Source organism: Leuresthes tenuis, unplaced genomic scaffold (assembly GCF_036924035.1).
Source record: "Leuresthes tenuis unplaced genomic scaffold, fLeuTen1.0.hap1 SCAF_4, whole genome shotgun sequence".
Lineage (NCBI taxonomy): Eukaryota > Metazoa > Chordata > Actinopteri > Atheriniformes > Atherinopsidae > Leuresthes > Leuresthes tenuis.
The window spans coordinates 24,566,543-24,585,074 of NW_027325358.1; the positions used below are offsets into that span (position 1 = coordinate 24,566,543).

At 43.8% G+C, this 18,532-nt stretch overlaps 1 protein-coding gene across 5 annotated transcripts in view; it reads right to left on the minus strand.

The window, feature by feature from the left end:
• The window catches only part of LOC140304639 (RNA binding protein fox-1 homolog 2-like), a 38,055-nt gene that overhangs the window by 9,383 nt on the left and 10,140 nt on the right, over positions 1–18,532 (minus strand). For 4 of the 5 annotated variants that reach the window (XM_072383358.1, XM_072383357.1, XM_072383360.1 and 1 more), the window contains exons 3-7: positions 6,780–6,986; positions 5,299–5,466; positions 4,779–4,832; positions 4,548–4,640; positions 626–713 (exon numbers count right to left, since the gene is read on the minus strand). In XM_072383358.1, the coding sequence (XP_072239459.1) occupies positions 626–713; positions 4,548–4,640; positions 4,779–4,832; positions 5,299–5,466; positions 6,780–6,986 (610 nt within the window). Of the gene's footprint in view, positions 1–625; positions 714–4,547; positions 4,641–4,778; positions 4,833–5,298; positions 5,467–6,779; positions 6,987–16,456; positions 16,645–18,532 lie in introns of those variants that run through there. The other variant, XM_072383361.1, reaches the window with a different exon arrangement.

The window sequence follows — 18,532 nt, forward strand, 5'->3', positions numbered from 1 at the left end:
TCTATGCAGAGCTCTGCATAGAAATACGATATATGTGTTGGACAACAGGCTGAAACTAGGTTTTTAACTGAATGGTGAAGTCGAACTGTTAAATGGTTTATTGATTTTCTGTTCAGGACTTTTAAGGCGAGTCTAAAGTCACTGATCCATGACGGAGTGGCTCTCTGATTTAATGCGAGCAAAAGTCGACCTTGTCAATGTTCAACTGGTAATGGAGTCACCCCCCCACCCCACCCCTGTGCGCATGTTGTGCTGATCTTTGCTCAATCCTCAGCAGTACATACCTGCCATGAGAATAAATGCTGGAAGGTGATGACAATATTTATTGTGTGAATATTTGTCGTGGGAGTTTACATCGTGTCATTTTACATCAAAGCAGTCTGGTTTAAACACATTCAGATCGGTTTACTCTGATCTGAGATCCGCCAATATATGTCCTCAGTGGACACGCCCCCAGCATGAAACTATGCTCATACCCTCTGAGGTCAACTAAATTCAATTCCCTGCATTAAAATAAATACGAGTCATTTTCACAGGCTTCTATGAAAATGTGACACATTGCGACATGAAGTCAAAGTGGAGAGAAATCTATCTGTCACAGGTCTAACCGAGCAAAATGCATTACCGTATGGTAGTGCGGCGAGGCCCTCTCCGTTAGAGTACGGTGTGGTCATCTTCTTGTTTGTCATCACTCTGGCTGTGGCATTATTGACCTGGACGCCAAACAGAAAGGTTCAGAGCCCAAATTGAACACATTTTACTCGAGTCAAAGGTATTGAAAAGCTAAAGAAGTGTTGCATAATCAAATCTGGCCCAAAGAGAGTGAAGACTGGGGCCTTCATAGTAAATGTCTGCTTTTTCGTGTGAGGTGTCATTTACTCTGCTAACAGTTCTTTACTCATGACAGGGTTAATTCTGTTGATGAGCAGTAATGGTATTTGATGCATGCGCTTCTTTTGAAGGAGAAAGACACAGAAAACGAGGATCCTGGTGAGTAGTCAGGCAGTTTTGCGCACAAAACAATGCAACCATTGGCACAGAGAACAAAGAAAACAGCAAAAACATTTCAGAGCAAAAGCATTCAAAAGGAAATCCAAGCCCATTTTATTGCTGCTAAATGAAGGAGGGGGAAAGAAGGTGAATTAAGCAGCAGATTCATCAGTTGAACGCAATGCAAAAGAAAAAAAAAAGAAAGAAAAAACCCACAAAGATCGAAGAGTTTGTACACAAATTACATACAGCCAATCAGGAGCGCATCACATGTCCAGAGGTGAGCAAAACTAGCCAATCAGCAAGCATCGAATGCAGCAAGAGACCAATCAAAAAGAGGTTGGACGCCCTCCCAATCGAATACACATCATACAGAAGAAAGAGGAGGGAGAGGAGGAAGAGAGAACAGAGAAAAGACAGAAATAGAGGGATGCAGAAGGAGATGCCAGTCCACGTGAAAAGACAGAAAAATACAGACATGTGGTGGAGAAGAGAGAGGCAGAGAGAGTGAACAATCCATCCAAAGATGCAGTCCTTCTAAGGACGGAACAAACAATAAGATGCGACACACACACACACACACACACACACATCTGAGCGTTTGCCTGCATTGGATCTAACTATACATGGGCAATAATGGCGAAAGAATGAATGGTGCTAGAACGAATACAGAGAGAGGAGAGGCTAAGATAAGAGACAGAGGATGGGGGATGCAAATATCATTCCTCAAAAAAAGGTAAAATAAATTAAAATACCAAATGGAACCATGGCTGTGAAACACTGCCAGGCATTTCAGATCAGTGTTGCACACCAGAAACACCCTGTAGCACACAACCACCAACACACACCATCCAGAACCAAACAGATCAAAAAGTAAATCAAAGACACCTCCTCACAGAAATCAGAACAGTGACAAGGAAAGGCTGTCACTGCTGGGAACATTCAAGTCCGCGAAGAATTATCTCAGGGCAGCTTTTTGTCTCGTGTAACAGACATAGATTTGCTTTCAATTTCTGTATGCTTGCAGCCCATTTTGGGTAACCAAATACTCTTCCACATACATGTATTCAATTTGAATGTTAAGTCTGCACAGCTGTACCTTCACAGCGGTCTACACATTGGTACAGGAAGTAATAATCGAGTACTGCAGCACGCCTTGATAAACAGACAGCTATTATCCCCTCTCCAGTAAAGCTAACATAGCACTCATGCTTCAGCATGCTGTCCCACTAAGGTGCAAAAATGCAGCTATTGGCTAACACATGACACAGAGAGATGATATAGTACTATATGACGTCATACAGATGACTAGAAAGAGAGTAAACCATGCAGGATACAGCCCTGGAATTAAATGCTGAATGCAGTTAGAGAGGTGATTGGAATGAATGCATAAGAAGTGGTAGTCATAGTTGTTGCACTTGCAGATAGATGCAGTACATTCAGTTACATAAGTGGCCTAATTATAATGCCATGCGGTCAATGGCTAATCTCATAATAGTTTCATTCACCACCTCCCCAATCAATCAATCAACCACAGGATTAGCCAATCAGGTTCTATCAATCAGTCAATCAGGCTCCCTTCAGCAAAGGAGTCCTTCATTTGGGTGTTGGGTGCATTTTTATTTTTGTTTGGACGGATGGGGGTGGGGGGTGGGGGGGAGGGGTCATTCAAAGATGATGCCATGTGTACACGACTTACCGTTGCCAGGGAAACGGCGTGAGGACACGCGAGCAGTTACCGTGGAGACTGACAACAACAACAACATACAAAAATCATCAGGGAAATAGAGAAAATATATGTAAGAAAGAAATGATGAACCCAAAAAAAAGAAAGAAAAAAGAACAAACAAAACGAGGTAATGAAAAGCAACCCCCACCCTGTGGTAGAGAGGAAGTGATGTAACAGTCACCTACAAGTAGCAGCCACGTCACAACAACCTAGACTCTACAAACCCACTACGAACACAGATCAGAAAGGTTTTGGAAAGGGAGCGTTCAAATGGAGAGAAAAATTACATCTAGCGACACTACAGACTATCATTAGCCAGGTTGTAATCAAATAACAGACAAAAAAAAAAAAAAGAAAATCACTCAAAATCTCAAACATAACCCCACTCTCCAATGTTTATGCTACCCGACTACAACCCAGAACAGGGAAATGGACAGAAATATGGGGAGGGGGGGTGGGTGGGGGGGTGTACAGCAGAAATGTAGACACAAACTGGGAGAGACAGACAGACAGACAGACTGGCCTGGTGAAAAAGAGGAAAGAGATGGAGTATAACCGGTTAAAAGAAAAAAAAAAGAAAAAAGGAGAGGAAACGACAGCTATCTCCGCCATTCTGATCACTTCTTTCTCCGCCCTCCATTTTTTTTATTTCCACACACCAACACACAGACACAGAGAAGAGTGCAGGACATTCAAAAAGACCATGCAGAAGAGCTTCAGCAGCAAGAAAGAAAACCAAAAAAAAAAAAACAAAAGCGGGATTTAAGATCAAGAGCCAGAGCAAATGGCGAAAGCATGGTGTGTTTGATCTCCAAGGCCATTTGCAACTGAAGTCTGAGCTCATGCTGACAAATTAAAAGAAAAGTTGTCACAACAAAATGCACTTCCATGAGATCTGGTGTTCTTTTTCCAAGAGTGGTGGATGCAAGTGTGTGCGTAAACAATAAGGGCTTCTTTTATTTTTACCATCCATCTTGCATATCTGAAATTTAACTTTTTTTTGGGGGGGGGGAGGGTTTGGAAAAAAAAATCTGAAATGACACCACACTTCTCACAGCAGTCTCATTCCTCCCCAACTGCACCCCCCTCCCCTCCTCGCCCTGAAAATGCTCCCGTCATGCATCAATCTCTGAACACGGCAAACATCAAAAACTGTGACCCCAGAGGAAGCCGCATAATGTTAAGTGAAAGAGTGAAAAAAAAAAAAACTCCTTGGCAACATCTGACCTTATGTTCCGACCATGCAACATACAGTAGCCTCTCACAGACACCAGCAGGCACTTTTATTTTTTTCCAGAGGAAAACAACAGAGGCTTTTAACTGCCCGTCCAGTCATAAAACAACCATAAACCAAAAACAGCCACTCGTCATGATCATGGAAGAAGTGATGATGAGGATGGAAAAGGTGCAGGAAACAGAGAAAAAAAAATAGAAAAAAGATCCTACATGCTGTGACAGGAAGCGGAAATTGTCAGCAATCGTGTCGTAGGGACGTCTCACCAGCCATGCCTGTTGTGTAGCCACTCCACCCAGCAAGCTTTGCAAACCACACAGCTTAAAGATCAAGGTGCAATGGACAGCCCACAACATCAACAATAACATCAACAATGACAACATCAACAGGAAGTGCCGTCTAAAGAGACGCCTGCGCGTGCGGCACCACTGCACCATGCTATAGTGAAGCCAGAGGGGGTAGAGCTGAACACAAAACAGCCATCCGGAAACCTTCTCTGGGGCAGAAACAGCCATTATATACTCACTGTCACTGTTAGAAATGGAGGGGAGACAGAGGAGAAAATGGCCACCGTTTTTGAGGGTGCTGACTTACCTCGATTTTACGTCCTTCAACCAGCGTACCGTGAAGCTTCTCTCTGGCCCTCTCTGCGTCTGCACTCGACTCAAATGTTACAAAACCAAAGCCCTGCAAGCGGAGGAGAGGGGGGGATATGGAGAAAGAAAAGCAGCGGCAGAGGGAGAGACGGACGAAAATGCCAGTTAAGCTCTTGCTGAGCTCATTTTTGTTCATAAATACTGATTTTTTTTTTCCCCAGTTTCCTACCTTGGAGCCCCTCTCGTTGAAAATGATCTCCACATCAAGGATTTTGCCAAATTGCTGAAACAACAAAGAAGATAAGGAGAAATAAGGAGGCTGAAGAAGCATCGCACGCTCGCCACAGGGGGTCAGCACTGTTCAGTGATGATGAGCTGGAGCTGAGCCAGCTCTGGTCTTCTCCCACATCTTCCTGCTCTCTGCTCTTTTCTCAGGATGCATTTTAAAGGCATTCCTCTTACAAAACAGCCGAGCTTAAGGCCTAATCATAACATCTGGTCTCAAACAACCTGCTGACAGCTTGAAATTCTGAATAATAACTAGATTCCTGTTTTATTGATTTGCCTTCGCATAAACAGACATGACCGAAAATGATGTTTTATTCATTTATTGTAAAGTCACTAGACGATAATAAGAAATTCAGTGACTCCAACAGATAAAATATTTCGAACCGTATCCTTTGGATCTGAAGATACAGTTGTTACATGATGAGGCGGAGTGAAAAAGAGATATATTTTGGTCTTCATACCCCAAACATCTGTCGGAGGTCAGGGTCTCGGAAGCGGAATGGGATGTTCGATACGTGGAGGCGTTTCGGGGTCCCCTTGGCATCTGAATCGTCTCCAGGGCCCCCACCACCACCCCCGCCTCCCGAGCCAACTCCAGACTGACCGTCAATCTGGGAGGACCCATCCGCCTGCGGAGCCAAGCAGACACAAAAGGACACGATAGAAAACACAGAGGAAGAAATAAAGATGCCTTGTTATAACCCACCATGACACGATAAACTGAGTAGCATCTGTTATAGATTTCTAGCCTCATGTAGAGGTCTTAGTGGGCCTGTATCTAACATTGTCCATAATGCATTAGCACATTCTTCTCTTTTATAATGCTTCTGTAGAGGTGCTGACACCTGCTGACGATCAAATAATCAAACGGATTTGGTTAGCAGCACCTGGCTGCTACTTACCCTTTTTCATTTCTATGCTAGCAGTAAGACTGTACTTATGTTAGACCCCACACACTGCTTCTGTATTTTGGCTTAGATTGTGTTAAATGAATAAACATCTGAAATAAAATTCACATCCAACAAATATAATCAAAATACAAGAAGTAGTTCAGAGATGAATCATTCCTGAGTGTATTTTCCTAAAACTTCTAGTAAATGGGCATTGTGTGGGTTATGCAATGGACATTTTCTTGGCCAGCATGCAGTGGATGTCAAACTACTCCTCTAAACAGAAAGAGCATCATAAGGTTTTCAAGAGTCATTGATGGCATTTCCTTCCCCTCTCCACAACACTAAAAAAACATTTTGGACTTTCTTAAGCTTTTGTTGCTTTTTAAAAATGAGTCAAACAGTCTGTTTGCGTAGTATTTGACATTAACACACAACGATGGATTCTAGCAGTAGGTGTATTTAATTGAACCATCTCAGTTTAGATGTTAAAGTAAATTAAAGTTCATGAATCAGAACTAAATTTCTCAGATTTGAGTTTCTACTGGAGTATTTTGGCAGTTTAAGATTATTCTTACTCACCATTGGATTGGCAGAGTTATATATATAAAAAAAAGGGTCATGCAGCTGTATGAATTCCTTTTGTGAAAGGTTTGAGAGTATAGATTTAAGAATTAGAGGATCATACTTACATACTCTTACCTAATTCAAGAACAAGTAACGGCTAATGAATCAATATAGATGTGATTTGTTGCCAGATAATTGGTGGGTGGCATTTGAGATGGTTGCCATCTCCAAATTGACCAGTAATTGTGACACTTTTACTTTAAGCACCAGAGGTTCATAGGAATTATGAGGGGAAAGAAGGCCAGGGATGTAGAACCTGTAATCTGTATCACTGAGTAGTCCAATTATTGGCATCAGCATTAGCACTTTGCATATTTACAACTATCTTATCAAGCTGTCCCATGCATCCACACAGTTGCCCTCTGCACCCTCTGAAGGAAAAAACCTGATGTGGGCCGCACACTGAGGAAGAGGCTGGAACTCACTTGGGCACTGAGGCTGTTGGCGGCGTTGGCTGCGCTGCTCCCTGCTCCACCGGCTTCCACGGGGCCCTGCACGGCCCCTGCTGCATACAGGCTGCCCCCGTAATCCAGGGCCAGGCCGTTCTGGGGGGGCGGTGGTGGAGGAGGTGGGAACGCAGAGAAAGGTGGGGGCACAAGTCCCTCCTGACCGCCAGCACTATCCTGAGAGCCCTGTCGAAAGAAAGACAGAAGACTGAGGGGGCTGCTTAAGCTAAAGTAGCCAGCTAGCATAACTTTACATTATTTGTGAGCGTCACCCAAATAAATAGAGACCAGTTTCCCTGAAGCTTCAGCCTAAAACTCAAACAGGCACGGGTACTAAAATTACCCATATGTGTAAAAGTGTGCATGTATCTACCCCCCCCCCCCATTAAATATTCACTGCAGCCACATCTATTATTGAGGGTCAGATGCCTCCATGCTCTGTGTGTTGTAAAACGATGAGCGTCTAATGCCTGCACACACACTAACAAACGCCTCTGCACACAGATCACCTTTGACTTGCAAACACCCACACACCTAAACGCTCACACAAAGACCAACTGTTAGTGTGGAAGCCCGTCCGAGTATTTTGCACACGGTTACCCCACAACATAATTGTTTAAGTTACCAACATTTAACTGCATGGCGGAGAACAATACAGGCGTCCGCAAAAATACACACATACACACGCCCGTGTGCACATTCCTTGCTACTGGCAGTGTGGCATGGATACCCTAAATGGTAATAGTTAAGAGAGTGAAGGGAGAGAGCAGGGAAGGGAGAGGAAAGGGGGGATGAACGATAAAAGGTGGTGACTGATAGAAGAGGCATGGACTGCCTCTGATCCATAGCTGCACAGATAATCCATCCGTCACAGTCTTTCAGATCTATTTATAAATCTGACTAACAAACTGAGGGAATATTTTGGTTGTAGTTTATTAGGCTTCGATGCAGTTGTACTTTCAGGTAAATGCTCAAGTCAGCACACTAAATGGCTGTCTCAATGCCCACTTAATGAAGCCTCAGATAAATACAATTTTGGAATACAAACAGTTTGAGGTGATACGAGGTGATGTACAATAAGTATTAGCAGTCAGGGATGTTTTTACAGCTTTCAGCAGAACTTGTCAGCTTTTCCCAGTTGTCCACAAGATCGGCGCCATTTTGGAATCCCTATGTTCCTGCATTGCCGTGCAGTAGTGATGTCACATGTTTTTTTGGGGTTTTTTTTGTGTGCCACAATGGCTAGCATAAATGTTTAAACCAAATTACATAAAACATTGTTGACACACTGATGTTTATCAGGTTACCACCATCTCATTCAGTTAGATTAGCATGCAAATCTTTGAAATTTCATCAAATGTTTCTTTTTCCCTTATAGTCAATGTAAGAAATCAACAGGATTCATCTACTGGGGAGCATGAAAATGCAGCACTTTTTTCAGATATTTCAGGGTGGAACAACCACCGGCTGCCTCTTACTCTTACCTGCCATTAGTGATATCAGAGGCTTTGCTAACAAAAATGGAAAAACCTGAAAAAAAAAGTCTGAATTTCTGCCAGAGAAAGAACCATTAGCTCTTTGGACTTTTGCATCACTGTTCTAGAGACAGACTGGTTCTGACACAGAGACACTGTGTATTAAAAACTGACAAATGATTCATATGAATGAACAAATCAATAAAAAAAAAAACATCAAACACACTTAAAAATAGAAATTCCTGTCAGGCAAAGCAAAAACATATGAGACTATAAATACAATCTAGCAGCCGTTTTTTGTCCTTTTTCCCTCCCAAGTCTTGATCTCTCCTGTACTACAGGTTGTTATCAACATTATAAATCTTTCACTATTCTAACTATCGTTAGTTATAATAGCAGTAATGGCGCGGCACAAAAAGAAGACGGTGATCAAAATGATTTATTGGCAACAATGATAGTTGATGTCCCTTTTATCAAAAGACATCTGTGTGGTTATCGTGCATGTGCATCTGTATGTGTGTGCGTGAGTGAGTGCAGTGATGCCCATCAGAGCTGCACAACAGATCGCTGTCCCTTTGGGAGAGTTAAAAGTGTGTATGCCATCTGTCTCCCAACTTCTGACCTTTCTCAGAGTCGCACCTGTGAACGCTGTGGTCCGGCCCCGCGACTCGGTAACAAACCAGGGGATGCATGCGGTCGACATGGATCACATCAATATTGTGACATAAGAGCAGCTTCAGGAGAGCAGCACCCAGCAGACAGCGGGGGGGGGCTGGTTATCACCAGCAGTAAAGCATAATAAATAAAGAGTCTTTTTTTCCTTCAGAAACATTCAGTCATTTCGACCACTACAAGAAGCAGAAACGTCTTCCCTTGGCAGCTGTGCCTCTTTTTCCTGCTGATGCAAAGCGAAAGCAGACGGTATCAGCGTTTCAAGAGAAATGCCTTGAAACTAACCTTTAATGACTGCAGCACTGGTCTGCCTCTTGTGATTTCAGCAGCGTAATCACAACCAGAAATCCTGTTATCTTGCCCCCCCTCCCCTTCTCCTCGATAACAAGCAGTAAATTTATGTGTGTCATTAATCTCAACGCTGTAAGCCTGGTACCACGCTGGGCTGCCAAACTACTCAATGCACACATCCTCTTTTCATACAGAAATACCAGAACTGCTCCTTGTACTCGCCTGCCAGGTGATGCGTCTCAGAACAGAAACCATGTTCTCCGTCCTCAGTGCCCGGCACTCAAGCCATACAGCCACCAGATTACTGACCGCAGTGTCCAAGTTTAACTTCATTCACATGTTCAGATAGCAGCTGTGTCCGCTCATCTAAACCCCGCAGCTGTATGAACCTCTTCCAATCTTGCCCACAAGCATCCAAATTAAGATTCTGCTGAGTGATAACATCCCTCACATCCTTGCCTCCCTGTCCTGCAGCAACACAACCACCTTGTACCTTGCCAACAGATGCTTATTGTTTGCCTGAACTGTTGCAGTGGCTATTATGGCTTCTGAGAATTCAAGATGCTCAAACCAATATGTAGAATCTCAGTCATTTGCGAGTTTCCAGCACAAAGACACGCTGCCCTCGAGGTGTTTTTCTTGCTATAATTCTATGCTCTAATGAATGAATGAAAGCTTATAAATAGACCAGAACATCATTAATATGTGAGGAATTTTCTCCTTGTTGTATAAAGAAATTCAATCTGTTACATAACTGATGGTAATAATGTGAACATGAGCTGCAATCCTCTGATGAGACTGAATTCATTACATTTGCTTGGCTCACAGACACAGAAACAGGAAATTTGTCAGTTTAGATGAGGCTTTTAACTGCATGATGAGAAAAAAAAAAAAAAGAAGAAAAATCATAGTAACCTAAATGGAACACGGGGTGACGTCACCTTGCATCAGCCCAGCTTAGATTAAATTCATTCACAGACATGAAAAAGATAGTGGGTGGAGAAAGTCATTCTGGGTCTCCAGGAAGGAGCTAACCTGGATAACAAACAGGAATAAAGAAACTAGAGCTGCTCCTGTAGAGCCAGAAAGGGAAAGTTGATCACCCACTTCGGGTGAAGTGGCGAAATGGGAAAAGAAGGAAGGGGTGATGCGTTGCCAGCATTTTTCAGCAATGAAGGAAACTTTTCTGTAAGCATGTGGATACAGTCTGAAAGAGGTTCAAAACAAACAGATGATTGGAAAATTTTTACTTTGTTTCATTTTCCTATGGATCACAACAGTGGCCTATCCACAGGAGAGTGGTTCTTATCCACCACTAAAATGTCATAGCATATTCATCGACACCCGAAAGGGTTAAGAAAACCTAAGGCGAGCCTTCAAATTTTCATCTACCATTATCAGTTCAGACAAATTTAAATGGAACTGAATGTGGGGAGAGACGAGCACGATATGGAGTAAAAGGCCAGGGATCGACACTCTAACCCAGGCTTTGTGTGACTAGGATCTTCAGCCCGTGTACAACTTAACTAGTTCAGCCACCTGAGTATTAAATAACTCTACAAATTTGGAGTTTTGAATGATACTATCAATCCCAAAAAGGAGAATTATATATGAAAAATAAATCAATCAAATAAAATCAGTTGACAAACTCTCGGAAAGGTGAAAGTGTTGCAGAGAGAGAGAGAGAGAGAGAGGTGTGTGGCTGAAATCTGAGACCACCATGAATGCACTGGAGTAACAGGCGAGCTGATGACATCACATGCAGCATCAGAGCATAAGACAGGTGAATTTTCTTTGTAGATGGCATGGACAGAAACTCACAATCAACATTTTTATATATGGGGTGCCAAGACACTACTTAGTAACACATCCTGGATTACAGCATCTGTTTTTAGCAGCCGCTGCATTCCCTCCTCCTTCACTCTTTCCGCTTTGTCTGCAGTCTCTGTCTGTCTGTATTGTCTGAAAACCAAGAGGATGTTCCTACATACACGTCTCAGTGAAACAGAATACAACATTCCTGATACTTCCTTTATGCCCTTGTTTGCACTCAGGACTCTTTCATTTTATATGCCAGACGTACCACATTCCCCATGACGATCAAGAAAGAAATGGCTTAATCTTCCTTCTCCTTTCTCTCCATTTTTCTTCCTTGCATCCATGAGATCAATCCTCTTTGGCATCAGAAAGCTCAATCAGTTACTTCCGAATGTAAACAACTCTGCCACTGGCAGACCAGAAAATGTTTTGAAAAATCAGTTTTTTTGGGGGAGAAAAATCTGAAAAATATACTCAAAAGGCACTATATTGGCACCACTCTATAATTCAGTTTTTCATTCTAAAACTGGAAAGCAGGCTACTTTCTTTCATAAATGGCCAAGCAAACTGGTTTCCTTGACTATACATATCAAAGAAAAATAAAGAGGGGACTTCAGAAATTATTATCAGCTGTACATGTTGTTTTTATTTTTTCAGCCCTGCAGTTTCATCTGCTGGTGTTTGTTCTCCTGAAGGCAGCTGATTGTTTGTGTGAACAGTCAAGAGTAACATATCCCCCTACATTAGACCCAAGTCTTATTAGGAGATTCCATCTGTCCTCACGTGCATCAAGTCTCTCTTTTTATTTAAACAAGCAGAAAACACCTAAAGTGAGTGCTAACATTTATTTTGAGGAAGCTTTATTTTCGCAGTTTCGACTTCCACAGAATCAAGCTTCTGTGGTGCAGCACACTTCAAACTCTAGAAAAGGAGTTGTTTGTCGACATGGAGGATCTCCATGTCGACAACATGTAAGCGTGTGCCTGTAGATTCCATTCTGATCACCAGCTGATCAATCTGTGTGTCTCACAGTGAAGCGTCACCATAATCTGCAGTCTCAAATGTTTGTGTTCCAAGGCATTTATTAACTGTGTAAAGAGTATTTATTATAAAATATATAAGCAGCCTTACATTTGTGAAATATCCAAGGATATCTTTTGTACTAAGTGACTGCTTGCTGCAAAATAAATGTCTCTCTGCTATACAATAAGTCCTGAACTGAAGTAATAAAGCAAAATCAAAGCAAATAAAATGCTTGGGGAAACTATATCCATGTACCTGCCTGATGCAGCGGTTTGCTTTGAGAATATTAGTGAGTAGGAGACACTGAGTGTACCTTTTGACCCATTTGTTGGGAAAACTTCCCTCCTGCCGTGCAGTTAAATGTTCATTGCAGCTCCTGTGTTGTCGTTCTTGAGTCCCAACATTGGTGACTCATGACACATTTCACTCGACTACAGATGAGTCAGTCTTGGACTTGACAAGTTATGATGGAACTGGGAAGCGAGATAGTGATTTGGATTTTAACACCGCACTCTTGGGGCTTGATATCTTGAACTTGGTTTAGAGATTTTGGCTGATACGCTGTAACTTCCATAGTATTAAAGCACTGATCTGATCCTATCTCTGTCAGTCACTCTCGTCCGCTTACTGTTGTTGCTAATGCTCAAACAGACTACAGCCAGTAGGAGAATGGACTACCCCGGCTGTTACAGCTCCTTCTGCCAGACAGAAATAGAAGCGGGAATACATGCCAAAAACAACCTTGTATTTGTGTTGCACGATTGGCCTTTTCAGAGGAGACCCATTTTGGCCGCATCTCAACAGTCCTCTCTCTACCTGATGCACTGTGTCAATAGCCTGGTATATACACAAACGGTATGTGCGTGTGTGGCACTTTTTACCCTCTGCTCGCTCAACCCGTCAAGCTTTGGGCCTTTTGCTGACTGCGAGTGGCCTTTGTGTATCGCATCAGGATAAAAGCATCTACTGAATAAATGCGCACAGATAGCGGGATAAGAGGTGGAACACAAAGACACAGAGGGAGGGCATCCTTGGTCAATTGGAAGAAAGCAAACTCAATGTGGTGAGCATTTGTGTCAGCACTCAGGTTTGTGTAAGTCCTGTTTAAGTGTACGTTCTTTGTGTGTGCACTCCCCTGGTGTTAGGACGTTAAGGGGTTGTGTAAGTGTATGTGTTGGCCGGGCAAAGCCAGTGACTCAGAGTGGTAGCTGTGGCTGGCTTCTTTTCGGGTCAGTTAGCAGCACCAAGTGCTTCTGAGGATGTATGTTATGAAGTGTGCTCGTCCACGGGCAGCTTCGCCATGCTGCACGAAGACACAAGAGGAGATGAGCGCAAACAAGGAGGAGAGGAGAAGAATCATGGCTAACAGCTAACTAGGCCATCACTGGGTCATTTCACATGAATAATGACATTTCAGGATCTTACTTCCTCCGGCCGCCAGCACTGGTGTATAGGCCAATTCAGCTAACTCGGCTATGGAAAGCGTGATTCATGTTGTTAGCAGCAGCTCACACTTTGGCTCAATAATCAGATTAACTGGGGAAGTTCAGTGTTCAGTTCGCATTCTGGCTTTTGCGCCTGTGCTGTTGATACCCACGCTGCACACAGCTGGAGAAACGTTTACGATGTGTCTCTGGCATACTGATGAGCCAGGAGACACCCTCTTGTTAAATTATTCCATCCTACGTCAACCCCCTCTTCCTCCCCCTCCATCGCCCTGCCTCCTCCCCTTCTTGGTCTTCCTCTCTGCTCCTCTAGCTGCTGTTCTCCCTTTCCTCCCACTCTCTCTGCTGTGTGCTTCACTTCTTTACGCTTCATAAAATCCAGACGGGACCCTTGCATGCGTCCCGCCCCCTCACATGTCAATCAAGGCCATTTGCCTCATAGCAACAGGATACCAACGGCGTCCAAGCTCCTCCCACCATGCTCTTCTCCATCTCCTTATAGGGGAACACATCTGCTTGTCAAACAAACCCCTCCCATACCATTCCCCATCCTTTGCCTTGTAGGGTCTCCCCTTCCTCATACATGAGCACAGGAACTCACACACACACAACCTCCTGTCATCTCCTTGCTGGCTCTGTCGCTGGTCTGTTCGGCACCACTGCGGCAGTTTATGAAAGACAAACAATCCAAAACAAAAGGGAGGATGGCCCCAGACAAACACATGAGCAGGTGAGCACACAAACTAATTGACAGATATGTATTCGCCCAATGTGCAAATGCCTCCTCCAATACATTAGGCATGACCATGAAACCAGTTTGTCTTGTTTAGGAAGGGCTCTGTAATAATACAACACATGTCATGTAGTCCAGCAAACTCTCAAGATGAACTCCAGCCAGCAGCAGGACACTGTTGTCACTGTCAACAGCCCCCTGCGAAGAGCCGGCGAGGGCAACCCCCTATCTGTTTCAAAGGCAGTTGTTTTTTTAAAAGCCTCACAGGGAGAACTTCCAGAGCAGTTAGAGAGGCAAATGGCTGCGAAGGAGCCAAAACTGTCACGGCAGCTCAACAATGAAGCAATTTCAGAACTATTCTTCCACAAGCTTAGTCCAAAAGGTGCTTAACCTCTCACAGCTCTCCCATCAACATTTTCCTCATGCCTCGAACCATCTAACAATCAGCACAAAATGAGTGACTCATGCAGGTTGCCACGGCAACGTGGCTCATTGGGATCATTTAACAACCATCATTGTAAATCCGGCAAAGAATCAATAACAAGATTTGGGAGGTGGAGGCAGCCGGGTGGGAGAATGCAGAGAAACGGGGGGGGGGGGGCAAGAAGGGGGAGGTTTGAATCCTCACGACCCGTTTACAGTTTATGCAAGCGTGGCAGTATGTGCTTAGCTTTGGCAGCAGGTAGGCGTCTCTCCCTTGCCTTAGGGCACACACTAAGGTGGGGCTTGAGAAAATATTTCAGTCTTTTGTACCCGACCTGCTGCTTTAACTCTTCTAGCACAGGCTAACCTTATTACAAGTAGCGCTATTACAGAGCTAGAAAATTATCCCCATCATACTCTGCACACTTAAACACACCAACTGCAAAGTCAGCTCTGTGGAGTGAAAGAGCTTCACTGAGCAAACTAGCCCTCTCCAGCTGACCTACAGTATTGTCCCATTTCTGTGTTGCTCTCCATGTCTTTCACCTCATTTGTCCTTTTCTGCATCAAGCCTCCTCACCCGCGGGCTTACGCGGTGACTGTCCGAGGGTGTCCCATCACCTTAAAAATCTATTTCCTGCTCTCATGCTCCCGTTCTCTATCCCTTTCCCGGCCCATCCCCCTCTCTTCCAGGGGCTCTTAAAGGAAAACATTGAGATAACAGCTGCCAGGGCCCCAGGGAGAGCAAGAGAAGGGAGAAAAGAGGTCAAACAGTAAAGAGAGCAGGAATCCAAAGGTACAGCTGAAAAAGAGGTACACACATGCCAGCAAAGACGGGAAGAAACGCACGCACACTCGTCCTGACTCGAACCAATTGAAACATAATATGAATATGACACTTCATGCACCAACTTTGCAGCCCACTGTGTGCTTCAGCTTCTGTGTGTTTGTGAAATGTGTGACCAAGAAATTACAGTGAGGAGGTGTTGTAAGCTGAATACAAGAGATGCAGAGGAGAGCAAGAGAAAGTAAGAACGACTAATGGGGAAAAAAAGAAAGAAAAGAAAAAAAAAAGAGAGGGGCAACTGTTCTGTGGACACCTGTCCCTTTCGCTCACGGGCTTGAGCGACGTACGGAGACAGCTGCAGGGACAATAAAGGAGAAAGACTTGTTCACTTACCTCTCCTCCCCCTTATTGCTTCTCTGTTTCCACTCTTTTTCCTGAGAAATGTCTAAAGAGTTGATGGCAGAAGCGGTGTACCGAGCAGCTACAGCCAGCTGTACGCGGTGTGCTCACATAGATTCTTCTGAGCATACATAATACATGACAGAGCACAGTTTCTGGCAGTGGCAGCTCTTGCTGTTCAGATTGCGTGCACACTTCTCGCTCTGGGCAGGAGAACAGATGCCACAACAACGGCGTACAATAATACATCGCTGCTCATGCATCTCACCATAGCGAATCATAATTGCAGCAATACAATCTCCAGCCTGTATCTCGCTGTCATCTACGCCTACTACACTAGTTTGACTGTTTAGATCCGTCACAGCAACTGTCCGCAGAGTCCTAACAAGAGTCAGAAATGTCCTGCGTGGACCGCTGTAGTAAACGGGTCAAGTAGAGTCCTCATCTGTTCGTAGTTAATTAACATTTAATGCTCAGTGACAGTGCCGACCGCTCTGATGCCGTTTCATGGACAGCGAAGCCTGAGCCTTGGCGACGAGACGCAGAAGACGTGCACACAGATATGGAAAGATATCAAGAGAAACACTCACCGACAACACGTTAGGATAGTACAGTCCCATCATCGTATTCTGTGCAACAACTCAAACTGTCGCCGCTCCTCTTCTCGCGCTGCCTCGCCTTCTCTCCCTCTCCGAGCCTGTGTCACCTCACCAGCTCCGTCTCTCTTGTCTGTCTCACAGATTCAAAATCTCCCTCTCTCTGCCCCCGCTCGCTCTGTCTGCCCTGCCAATCCCCTCCTCCTCCTCCACCACCACCGCCACCTCCTCCTCCTCCTCCTCCTCTGCTGGCCTCTGTCCCTGTCACTCTCCCTCGCTCGCTTGCCTTCTTCTTTTTCACCCCCCTCTCCCTCTCTCTCCGTCTCCCACTCACTCTTTTCTTTCCTTCTCCCACTCGCTCCTTGCTTTCCCTCTACCCCAGCCTTATGTTTTGCTGCTGTGCCCTTGCCTGCTCATCTCTTCTGTCTCTTCCTCGGTCCTCCTCCTCCTCTCTCGCCCAGATAGCCTGACGCCTCCCTCCTCCTACTTCTCTGCCTCTGTCACACCTGCAAACTTTCCCCTCCCCTCTGCTTCCCTCACATGTCGCAGTCCTCCCCTCCTCTTTCTCTCTCTTCTTCTGTTCTCTTTTTCCATGTAGGTGAGCTAACTGGGGCTGCTGGCACCACTGGGAGAGGAAGAGAAGACTTTCCTCACTTCTGTCTATTCTCCCTTTCAGACACGCACCTTGTTACGCAGATGTGCTGGTAATTTTGTGAGTTTGATCAATGTTTGAAGTAATTTTTTGTTTTGTTTTGTCGTGACTGCAATCATACCACAGCTACAGCCCAAATACCATTATAGTAACAAGAATCCTTAAGGCTGCACTAATCAGTGTTTTCATTATAACTGAAAGACAATTATGCCCGTTACAAAGGCCTTATTACATATTGGCACAACCATAATCATTTTTGCACAACTGCTAGAAGACGTCCAATTCATGTGCGTAAAAATAACTGGATGAAACTGACAGAAACAAAATAGAGCTTTTTCCACTTACACATCGTTTTCCAACATTTGAGATCTGATTGTGTTTTATCGGCACAGGTGGAGATTTTTTTTTTATTTGGATAATGGAAATATGGCCTCTGACAGCGGTGGTATCGTAGATAGTATGTGAGGCCCCTAAACCAAGCACGGTGCGAGTAATTGGCGAGACAAAATGTCAAAAGTAAGCCATACACACCTCCTACCGCTCAACTGCATATTGCAACATTCGTACACAGAGTGTTGATTTCTGAGGACGTGCACAACCAACGCACCAAAGGAACGCAGGATATTCGATGGAGTCGTGATAAACTCGTATGTGCGTAGCTAACAGCAAGTGAATTTTAAGCTTAGACTGAACCGCAAGACTGCTTTTGGATTATTATTTTTCACCATTATGTTTTCATTCATCTGCAGTTTATTTTGAACTTTACAAGCTGTTTCACTCTGTGTGGCTATGTTTAGGACTCACAGCTACTTGGTTAGGTTTATGTATTAAAACTACTACGTTAGATTTAGGAAAAACCAAAATCAGGGGTTTCTTAATCCAGCTCATCATATAATGCCATGAAAATTGTTTCACTGTATGAACCTGGTGCATTGAAATCAGACTAAGTAGCACCAGGGTTGTAAAATAATGACATTACATGATGTCAACGGAGTGTGAATATTCTGCCAAATTAAGTTTATATGAAAACTACTATTTACACCGCATCTAATCTGTTTGTAAAGCCAAAAAGGCAAACAGAGACGTAATTTTGGTTTACAGTTTTTCAATTAAAATTTGCTCCCGTTAGTGGTTGCTCACAAAATGACCAACTACAGTTCCCCTCAGCTGCGCAAAGCAATTTAGCTTCTTTCAGCTAACGTTTGCTCTCACTCTAGGGGTAACAAAGTACTTAGTAATCAAAATTTTTTTTTTTTAAATCAATCCAACAGAATACAAGATATGTACAAGTATAAGATATAGATTTACTGTATGATCTGGTTGCATGCCCAGGTGGAACATTTTACTGTTTCAGGCAATATTTTAGCTGTGGCAGTAAATATTAACTGTTTTTCAGCATTGATAAAGTTGGGGCAGCA